The sequence below is a fragment of the Takifugu flavidus genome, chromosome 14 (genome assembly GCF_003711565.1).
Source record: "Takifugu flavidus isolate HTHZ2018 chromosome 14, ASM371156v2, whole genome shotgun sequence".
NCBI lineage: Eukaryota > Metazoa > Chordata > Actinopteri > Tetraodontiformes > Tetraodontidae > Takifugu > Takifugu flavidus.
This window is the reverse complement of record NC_079533.1, coordinates 15,149,356-15,159,767: the sequence shown is the minus strand read 5'-3', so window position 1 is coordinate 15,159,767 and position 10,412 is coordinate 15,149,356. Positions and strand designations below refer to the sequence as shown.

Genomic DNA, 10,412 nt, shown 5'->3' with positions numbered 1-10,412 from the left:
GGTCTCTGTAGAGGATTTATAGCCTCAATTAGATAAAATCCCATTTGCACATTTTACACTTGATTTGATTAAATCAAAGATGCAATCACACGCAATCATCAGCTTGATCAAGTGATCGTTTAATACTTAATGCCCAGGAAATAGAGGGTAAATGTGCTTCATCTGTGTTGGCTGATTTAACCCATTTACGGCCTGTTTTTGGGACTAGTTTAAACTGGTGATTTAACGCCCCGATAAAGCGCCTGATTTTCACCTGCTGGTCAGACGGTGTAGTGACACGCACGCGGACGTTCCATCAGAAACATTCCCCAATCTCCCAGTTTCAGCCATTGTGGTTTTTCCGGTGACCGATCAAAGCTTCTGTTCTTTCTCTGCCTTTCATCTCAGACCTTTCCAGTTTACGAGAGTAATGGTAGCTGCATTCAAGCCTGTTGTCTGTAGAATGCTGCTAAAGCTACTTTATTACCCAAGCAGAGGAAATATTTAAGCAAATATCTTAATCTTAAGTGATCAGAAAGCAAATTTGGGGAAAATTTGTTTACTTGTGCTTTCTGAATTGCATTAGTCACCAGCATCCTTTTTAACCTTCATCTTTAATAAGTCAACATTGTAGAAGTATGTTTTTAATTTTTATCATAAATATTAAAAATGACATCTTTTCACTACAAAATAATACATACTGTACAACTAGAGCTTCCTAGAAGCTAACATAAATGGATAAATTACATTATAAAAACTACTTCAACATAACTGTCAAGATGAGTTTGGGGTGTTTGGATGGCACTCTGACAATATTGGATAAAAATGTGAAAATAAGCACAATGTCTGTGTGAGGGAAGATAAAATGGCACCGTTTTGCCATTTGCGAGCTTTCACTTCAGGTAAAAAACAAACGGGTAACGTTCACGAGCTGACCTCATTCGGTACAACCAAAATGGTGATGCATAACTTAGCTGAGACTTGGGCCCTTTCATTACATTAGAAAAAGGTCAAACAGTTAAGATATAAAGAGATTTAACAAAACATTTGGAAATTTGCATTTGGGATTTTGCTACCAAACTGACTAACTGGACACCATCAACTGTTTACCCTACCCTAACCAAACACTCCACAGGAGGTTGCATAATCTAAACACATTCCTGATGTTTCTCAAAACTAAACAATTAAACTGTGCTCTCAAACAGACCTCACTCCTGAAAAAATACAGATCGGACTTGTACTTGAATATTTAGTACATCTGATCGTGTGTCCAGTCAGAAAGTTACTGCTCAGATAAATGTTTCTCTTCCAGAAGGATCTAAATAGAACAACAGATTTCTGGGATTTTTCCACTAAAAATTTTCCCAGAGTTCTGAGATCTTTTGTCAGAATAAAAAGAAAGATTTTGTGGTCGTGGCGTTCATCTGTTACGTAATGCTACAGCGGAGAAGAGAGGGCGACCACTATCGACGAAGATTTTTCTTTACACACCCTGCCGAGGAGACCTTGGAGTGGAGGAGACTTTCAGTCTTCTCTGGTCCAGATGCCACATTGGACGCGTAATTTAAAGGGTCGCGTTTGAACCTATCAGCGCAAAAATATTGATATAAAAATCAATTTGAGCTGATTTATAGAAAAGAAGCAGCATCTGTAATTTTTTTTTGTTCTATGTGCGTAGAGCCAGGACGGTGCCCCTCCTGCTTCACCACCACGTGATTTTAAACTCGTAGATGGGCCTCTTGCAGTAATAATGATTGATGAGATGCTTGTCGCAGACACCGATGCACTGCTGCTCGGCTGAGATGCCACGCTCTTCCAGGTCGCTCACGATACAGTGGAGCAGGTCGTAAACGTCCGCCACCGCTTCCCAGGGTCCGAAGGAGACGTCCACTTCGCAGTGGTGCTCGAAGAGTTTGACCTCGCTCTCGGAGCGCTCGAAACGCAGGGAGTTGAAAAGGGGACGCTCATAGGGTGTGATAGGCATCTCCTCCTTGTAGACGCAGACCTTCAGCTTGGCAAACCTGGCCTTCTTCTGCATGGCCCTCAGCTTGGCAATCTCAACAATACGCTCCAGATTGTCTGAAAAACACAGATCGTTTAAGTTCATCAAGATATTCAACTTTAAGTTGGAGAATATTTTTTCCCTATTTGCAAATGCTGAGAGCTAAAGGTGAAAGCAGTGATCGTTTCCGGGTACCTCTGTAGTAGGGCAGCAGGTCGAGGAAAGCCTGCCGCACCTTCTCCCCGGTCAGTGGCTGAATGTCCTCCAGGTTCTCCAGCAGTGGGCCGATGGCGTAATACTGAGCCTCCCTGTGCACCGCACACACTCGGTCCCTGTGAGGAAGCTCACCTTCTCGTAGAAAGTTCAGGATGTCCCTTCAGGATGGAAACAGAACTGTCATTTTTAACATTATTGATACAGCTTAATTTAGGGACAACTATCTGTTTAAAACCCAGGTGTTCCAGGCAAGACTCTGCTGTAAATGACAGATTAAAATGCATTTCGTTGACTGGATTTTTAGGATTGAAAGTGTGCTCAAACACAACCCTTCTGCTTTAAAACACTGTCCTGACACTGAAGGGTAGTTTTGCTGGGGCCTGTGGATCAATATCTAACTATAAAACTAACTTTCCCACCTAAGCTGTCCCACCTGAGCCAAAATATCTAAACTGCGGGTAGACCAAAGGACTCACAGAATGGTATCGGCCTTTGAGTTTTCATCTGACTCTGCAGCAAAACCTGGAATGACTTTCAACACAAAGGAGGAGGAGAAACTCCTGGAGGAAAAGCTGCCGCAGTTAAAAACACAAGCAACTATACTGATGTATTTTTACTCGGAGGCAACACCAAAAAAAAAGCACAAAAAACAAAGCATCTTGTTTAACCTTCCAGATAGGCATTTTGGGCTTTGACTGCTGGGTGAAGGATGTTCATAGATTGTCAGCTGAGTTCTGTTAAACTGCTGAGTTCCATGATGGAGGTGCAGCCCACACAGATCATTATTTGTAATGGGCTCATTATCTTTTCAGTCACTTTCCACTGACTTGTCTCATCATTCTCCACTTGGCTTTTACACTCCTCCACAGCACCGAATGACACTGCAATAAAGGCCATTGTGTAATCTGTGGAAGTGTATCCAACATGACACACACGCAAACCAGTGAGTTTAACACTGAAATAAAATTAACCACCAGCCAATGGAAAACTGCAACTGCTGCTCTCATCAAAAGCAGATATCCTGCTGAGTCATCATGCAGATAACACAGCGCTGCTCACCCAAAATATGTTCCATCCCGATCGATGAAGTACCGGCCATCCGCATCGCGTGGGATGTAGTGCCGTCCGCTGAACATGGCAGCTAACATGGTGTCCTCGTAGCGCCTCAGCGTGGACAGGCGTGTGGTGAAGTGCATGCCCCCAATGTTTAGAGAGATGACCTCGGGAAACTGTAAAATGAGAATGGAGGCAAATGCTGAACAGCAATTATATACGGAAAAAGAAACAGCTAAAACATTTAGAGCCAGCTCTGGAATTTCTATATATATATATTTACACAGTTAAAATTGACTGCTTGATGTTTAAGACCTGTGTATTTATTAAAAATTGCCAATATGCAAATAGTAGTTCTGTGGAGCTTCTCAGGCTCCATGAAAAGGCACAAGATTACAACACAACATATACAAGTCTGGAGTGGGTTACATAACATAGGGAGAGCCCTCCGTGTCTTAGATGGAATGTTCCCAAGTCCAGTGCTGCACTGCATTAACCTTGTTTGTGATTAATTTGCCTTAATTTAATAGGGACCAGGAAGGTCCTGCTGGCTGGTTGCCCTTTCAGAGACTATATTTACACATAATTTAGTTTGGTGTTGCTTCTCCATGTCCGAGGGCCAAACCTTCATTAAACTATAAGTTCAATCATTGAACAAGAAGGGTGATTAGATCTACTAGATATACTAGGAGCTCCTGAACTGCAATCATACAATTTCACTGTATTTTTGGATATGTCAATATTTACCCTGGCTATTAGAAGCAATGTTGATAACCGTTTTTCAATTTTTACACTTAACTTACTTAATAATTTTATTCCAAAGTTTTGTAGTGTTTTTTTTTCCCACTGGAGAAGTTTCTGAAAAGTCTGTGCAAATCTGTGAGCAGCTTCACTGCCAGAGATGATCCAATAAGAGGATTACCATGCTGTACCATGCTACATCCATCTGCAGGCTCACATGTTCATCATGTGACATTTGACCATCCAATGAGTAATCAACTCTGTAGGCCAACATTTGACACCTGTGTATTAACTCAGCCTCAGATAGTAAACAGGAAACACAAGACAATATCCTATGGAGCTATAGGTCCAAAGACGGAATATTATCAAAAAACACAATCAGTACATTTTTATATTCTGTAGTGTGATGACTTTTAGTCTTCAGGGCCAGTGTTTTTTTCAGTTGTAGCTTCATATAAAGGGAAGGAGCACCTGAAGCGGGATTACAGCAACACCATCTGGTCTTTGGGTAACAAAGTTCGGATTGAGTTGACAGAAGGGTGAAGAAATCAGCAAATATTGACATTTCAATGAAAAACCCAAACAAATGCATTGCCTCATATTAACAGGAATCCTGTAGGTTATTGTAAAACCTAAATTATATATTTAGATTAACAACCGAATATCTACCCTTATAGTTAAATATGTCTAGGATTTTACACTTTATGATATGATGAGTAAAGTAAACTTTACATTGTTCTATTTATTCAAACAAAACACATAATAATAAGAATAAAAACAACAACAACGACGATAATAATAACTCGAATTTAGCCTGTGTGTGATGAGTAAACAGAGCATTGGATCTGCCTACCTCCTGCTCCTGGACGTCCAGAGAGGGGCGGAGCGGCTTGCTTACGGCGGAGCCCGCTGGTGGGGAGGCCGGCTTTCGTAAGTGGTCCTCCGCGCGGTCCGTACTGGACATGGCGTCGGCATCATTTGCTTTGTCGGTGTCACCTGTGGCCGAGAATACCACCATCACTCTGGGCAGGGGCAGCGACCGTCTCTCCTGGATGAACCGCCTCACTCTCGTCGTGGCGGCTGGCAGCGGGCTGAATGACAGGGCCAAGCGCTCCCTGCCAGAGCCGTCCGAACTGTTCGAACCGCTCGAGCCATTCTGCTGCATGCGCGCGGCGGGCCACGAGCCACAGCGCGCGATTAGAGCGTACAACAACAAAGCAGGAGCCGTGGGTCGCGCGACAGCAGCTTCCGGAAACACACCCCACTGTGCAGCACAAGGCGGAAGTAGCTATTTTCCGCTATCAGTATTATAACAAATGCCAAAGCTTCGCGGAACCGGGGAATACTTCGGTATAATTGATCGGCTCGCCTTTGAGATTTGGCTCGTGAGGTTGTCCGCTATACGTGCTATGACGTGACAGTGGTGTGGCGCGCGCCGTCATCACGTCAAGGGACGCGTTGAATCCAAAAGTTTTAAATACTATATAGTGACGTCTGACAAACATAGCTGCCAAAATAAATGGAGATACTGTCACGAATTCTAAACTAATAACAAAATCTATATATTGTTTCATATATATTTCAAAACATACTTTCAGGAGCTTTAAAATCGGTTCCAAGAATTGAAATCTCAAAATTTTACACCCTTTTGCTGCGCAAATGTAAATAATTTATAACTTTTTATTTCACGCAGAGTAATTAGTAAATTTCGTTAAGATCACACAGTACTGTAGATAGCAAAAAATTACAGAATGCTAAATAACAGAACATCTATATTAAAGCGATTACAACTTTCTGTTCGTCTAATAATTTTTCCATAAATCTATTGTGAATAAAACTTTATGACAGACAAAAAAATTAGACCAATTTACACCAAACTTATATAAAATCTCTCCCAAAAATGCAGTGGTTTGACATATGCGTTAAAAAGCAGGTTGTGCAAGTCAGATATGATTATTTATTTATATCTATAACTGAGCACGGGTAACAGAAGAGGAACAATAGTCACTAACGCAGTCTTCCTGGTTGTGAAGGATATGTCGAGATAGTAAAAGAGGAAGCACAATTCAGCACAATGCAACAGAACTATGAAGACAGCCAGACCAGTGGAGGTAAAGAATTCACACCATTTTCAGATATTGGCTTCTACCTTATTACTGTTTAGGCTTCTGGGAAAATTACCATCAGTTGTACAGCTTAACTTATGCATTGTCTAGCTTAAAAAATGCAAACAGATAAACAAGGATCAAGATTATTAAATGAACTCAAAAACAGGAGCAATTCATTGGGATTTTTCCTACGGCACTTACATTTAGAAGCGTTAGCTACTGCATTAAATGCCAAAGGTTTTCCTTTTTTTTTTTTTGCAGGGATAATAATTATACCTTATATCAGTCTTTGGGACTACTTTATCCCTTTTGGGGTCATAGGGTGGGCACACATTTGGGCAAAGGCAGGTCCACCTCTGGATGAGTCTCCGGTTCATTGCAGGGCCCTATGTGAGTATTTGTGGGTTCGGTACCTTGCTCAAGGGTACCTTGGCAGTGCTCTGAAGGTGTTCTGGCAACTTCTCATACTACAAAAACACTTTCTATGTTTTGTCTGCACTGGGGCCTGAACCCTCCACATCTCAGCCCAGCTCCCAACGGACTGAGCTACTGCTACCCGTACACCTAATATTATGCAGTATAAAAAACAATCTTAACGAGTGAATAAATGATAAATGAACACATGAAATTCAATATGTTAATCACCCCTCTTTTTATTCTTTTAAAGAAGGGTTAAAATCTGGTGCATGACAGCTGACACTAAAACAAACAAAAAATGTCCAAGATGAATTGGAGGGAAAAAGGATTATTGGAGTTTCTAAATGGAATTATGAATGATGCATGAAATTACTTAAACACAACATCTTGTGATAAACACACTCTTCCACACAAGCACGCACACTTGAGCTGATGGAAATAGTGGAAAATATGTTTGATTGTAAATCTACTGACTGAATGTTGTAAACATGTAAAAAGAAGATGTAATTTATATGGAAGCTTAATAGGATGATACAGAATGCTGCAGAATAAAGATATTTTGAATATTAAATGGAGGCATAATTGGTGCTCGGGTGATTTTCAATATGATTTTAGACATAATTATAGAGTAACCCATTTCTATGTAGAATCACATTTAACACGGTACGTGGTGGCTAACCATCTCAGTGGAGGTTGTGGGTTTAAACATAAAGGTTACAAGCCGACACCATCTTACACATACATATTATTTGGTATATGGCACCCCTCAAAAGCCTCTTGTAGACGATCATAAAAGCTCAAATTGTGATTAAATCTTAGCTTTGAGCTGAAGTCTTCTGATAAAGGTTCCCACACTCTCCTGTCAGCTTCAGCATCTCATCTCAACAGCAACCATCTTTAATGTGGGACAGACATCATGAAACCCCTGTCATGTTGGTGGAGAATGAGGTCAAACATTATTGCATCTGCTGGTTTGTGAGCTATCACCTACATTTTCTGCGTCGCACCAACATTGATCTGTCTTGATGTAGCATTGTCAGCCTAATGTGAGAGGTGGATCCTTAACATGAGCAGACGTGCGACACAAGATCCATGACAGTAACTAGTATCAGAGACGCCGTAAAAGACAACAGTCAAGAAAGAGCATCCACAAACGTCACAAAGAGCTCTTAAATAATATCTACCTGGTGGAGCCTGAAGAATCTAGCAATTTTGAAAAGCACAATAAAGGTAAACTAAAAAGTGCATGTGTCTATAAGAAACTTATATTGGATTATTTAAATTGCCTTTCAATGATTCTCAGCCTTGATATTCAGATATGCAATTGACGAGTCCTCTTAAATGTCATGTATACAGGCAGAGTTTCAGTTTTGCTTTTAGAGACCACTTCCTGTCAAAGGTGGCTTCCTCGGCAACCACACGTTGATTATCGTTGACCATCGTAAACTCTATTGGCGCTCACTGTGCAGCAGCCTTGTGGGACCGCTCTGAAATATCACAGTTCTTCTGTGTCTTTCAGGCATGAGAGGAAACTTGGGTCTTACAGCTGCAGTCTTGACTGTTATCTCGGTTTTGACCTTCAGTCTAATGTCTCTTCTTTGTCTGTGGTGCAAAAGGAAATCCAGTAAGTATGTCTATTACAGGTTGGACCATGGGGAATGTAGCTGATACAGGCAACTTCTGGCTACTTTTTTAGCCCGACAGCAATGTTTCACAGTGATTGTTGTTGTGAAGGTTTGGTCTGCCATTTCTGCCTCTTTAATGATAAAATTTGAAGTGTAATGCAGCATTAGTGGGTTTATTTGAATATAGGGGGTTGAAAATAATATGTTGTATGATGCATTTCCATAGTATCAGGTTGTCTTTATTTTTTTTTAAATACACTTAAAGGCGTGTGTTATCATCCAAAGAGTTTTTACTCATAAGAGGAGGAAGGAACAACATCAAGTTAAATCATATGATGCTGCAGTTGGCTGAAGAGGTATTGCCGTGTGTTTTTGTAGAGATCGTTCAAGAGGATCATCAAATTTACCCCCCGCGGACATTGTGAGCACCTGTTCCTTAAACTTTCCTTACATTTTTGTTACATTTTATTTGATCAGTTCTTATTTCCCCCTATCATGGAAGCCGTCACGGTGGAAGCATATTTGCTGTGACTAGATCAAAAACAGGTAAAAGATCAGCTGCTGGCTGCTGGATTGATGCCGATTCATTACTTTTGATCTGCTCTAACATATATTTTCAGTCATCAGAGCCAGTCAAATCGCTCCTGGGTGAGTACAGTACACAGCACAGGTCAGCTGCCCTCATGCACGTGTGTGTGATCTTTCTGGTACCGTCATGCCACATTTAAATACACAATAAACATTAAAGCTTATTTGACAAAAATGACCTAATTAGTTTCATTTTTATTTTTAATGACTAATATTCTGTGTGTGTGTGTGTGTGTGTGTGTGTGTGTGTGTGTGTTTCAGGGAACCCTGTTTCAATATTTCAACGGGTAGGATAATCATCTTGTCTGAATATTAGTCAGTACAAATTTATTTTGATGTTGCAGATTGGAATAAAATGTTCTTTGAAATTTATTCATTCTGAGTTTCAGATACTGTAGAGAACCAGTCCGACTATGAAAACGTAATGAGCGGTAATTCTACACACACTCAGTACAAATCAGCAATTCACATTTAATCCTTGTGCGTGTGTGTGTGTGTGTGTGTGTGTGTGTGTGTGTGTGTGTGTGTGTGTTAAATTGCGTTTCTAAAACTCTTTTACTGTTGCAGCTCAAACAGGAAGCACGGAACACGCATACATGTAAGAGTTTTTAACTAATTTTTTTCAATAGAAATACTTATGTCACTTTTTAGTCATGTTTGCATTTGCATTAAATAAAAATAAATGTAAAAATGTAACTGTCACGTTATTCAATAATCATCGCAGTTAAATGTTTTTGCACGAAAACATTAAAATCTGAAATATTTGTGCGTGTTGCAGTGAACCGCTGCCTGTTATAACACCTGGAAACGAAGAACATTTTAAAAAGATGAGCGGTGGGTGTTTTATTTCCCTTTCCTCGTAAAGGTAATCTTTAGAATATGAGTTTTGAACAATTAAGTCCTATTATGCTGTTTTATAGAGGAGGATCAGACTCCTGGAGTCTACGGAAACATTGCATGTTCACCTTCACAAGAAGGTAAGTTTAAAAATGGAATGATAATTTCAATACATTTATGAAATCTGGATCAGGTCCTTTTTCTTTAACAGACGAGGACTACGAGAACATGGAGTACCTGAATGAAGTTGAGGAGAAGCAAGAAAACGGTACATGCTCACATTATTTTAGGACATTTCATAGAAATGGAGGTCTTTACCGATAAAAATAGATTCAACATGTTATATGAAAATGGCCACTTAAATTTGGTCTTGACGTTACTCACCAGTTAACTTTAATTTTCATTTTAGTTTTCGGTATCTCAAAATTTGAATATTAACTAATCAAGTAATGCAAGTCATGCAATTCCGTTCTTTCTTTTTTGACAGAGGAGCCAGATTATGTGAATGCAAACGGGGATTGGTGACATGACCAGAAAGCAAGATTACACTCTAATTTGTGTTTATATGACCGTATTGTAATATTATTGTTACTAGTAATGTTCAAATGGAGATATTCAATATGTGAGAATAAAATGTTTATAAGTGAGGGATGATGCCGCCATCTAGTGGTCAAACATACACTTACACGTGAACCTAAAAGAACGCGATGTGTTTTGTACAAATCGAATTAACGTTAACATAAAGAGGCATTTATCTAATTCAGTGGTTGACCCTGAACTAGAGTTGAGTGAACACAAGTCAGTTTATTCTCAAAGTTTTTCAAAAGCTACCGGTACATTTTTTTA

The 10,412-nt window shown here is 40.0% G+C and overlaps 2 protein-coding genes across 5 annotated transcripts; one reads left to right on the top strand and one right to left on the bottom strand.

The window, feature by feature from the left end:
• Nucleotides 1–607: 607 nt before the first annotated feature.
• Nucleotides 608–5,484, bottom strand: kctd7 (potassium channel tetramerization domain containing 7). 4 transcript variants are annotated; one of them, XM_057053366.1, is made up of 6 exons: nt 4,845–5,484; nt 4,377–4,493; nt 3,257–3,426; nt 2,674–2,757; nt 2,177–2,355; nt 608–2,058 (listed from the first exon to the last, which is right to left on the bottom strand). In XM_057053366.1, the coding sequence occupies exons 1-6, from the start codon at nt 5,154–5,156 to the stop codon at nt 1,682–1,684; spliced, it is 1,239 nt and encodes a 412-aa protein (XP_056909346.1). In that variant the 5' UTR covers nt 5,157–5,484; the 3' UTR covers nt 608–1,681. The 4 variants fall into 4 exon arrangements, with proteins under 4 accessions (XP_056909346.1, XP_056909347.1, XP_056909348.1 ...); XM_057053367.1 differs by lacking the exon at nt 2,674–2,757; XM_057053368.1 differs by lacking the exon at nt 4,377–4,493.
• Nucleotides 4,824–10,213, top strand: LOC130537020 (uncharacterized). Its single transcript, XM_057053373.1, has 14 exons — nt 4,824–4,921; nt 6,025–6,102; nt 6,361–6,489; nt 8,036–8,140; nt 8,520–8,562; nt 8,644–8,687; nt 8,762–8,789; nt 8,991–9,016; nt 9,113–9,160; nt 9,297–9,327; nt 9,508–9,563; nt 9,650–9,706; nt 9,778–9,834; nt 10,054–10,213. Exons 2-14 carry the CDS (start codon nt 6,066–6,068, stop codon nt 10,089–10,091), a joined length of 699 nt encoding a protein of 232 aa, XP_056909353.1. The 5' UTR covers nt 4,824–4,921; nt 6,025–6,065; the 3' UTR covers nt 10,092–10,213.
• The last annotated feature ends 199 nt before the right edge of the window (nt 10,214–10,412 follow it).

What these genes read in the sequence shown, in the direction of transcription:
- kctd7 (XM_057053366.1), bottom strand. Translation starts at nt 5,156, where the DNA reads ATGCAGCAGAATGGCTCGAGCGGTTCGAACAGTTCGGACGGCTCTGGC. An exon ending in CGGGATGGAACATATTTTGG is followed by an intron (nt 2,758 to 3,256) that starts GTGAGCAGCGCT and finishes CTTTTCCTCCAG; the next exon opens with GAGTTTCTCCTCCTCCTTTG. An exon ending in CCTGCTGCCCTACTACAGAG is followed by an intron (nt 2,059 to 2,176) that starts GTACCCGGAAAC and finishes TGTGTTTTTCAG; the next exon opens with ACAATCTGGAGCGTATTGTT.
- LOC130537020 (XM_057053373.1), top strand. Translation starts at nt 6,066, where the DNA reads ATGCAACAGAACTATGAAGACAGCCAGACCAGTGGAG. An exon ending in AGACAGCCAGACCAGTGGAG is followed by an intron (nt 6,103 to 6,360) that starts GTAAAGAATTCA and finishes TTTTTTTTGCAG; the next exon opens with GGATAATAATTATACCTTAT. An exon ending in CTATGAAAACGTAATGAGCG is followed by an intron (nt 9,161 to 9,296) that starts GTAATTCTACAC and finishes TTACTGTTGCAG; the next exon opens with CTCAAACAGGAAGCACGGAA.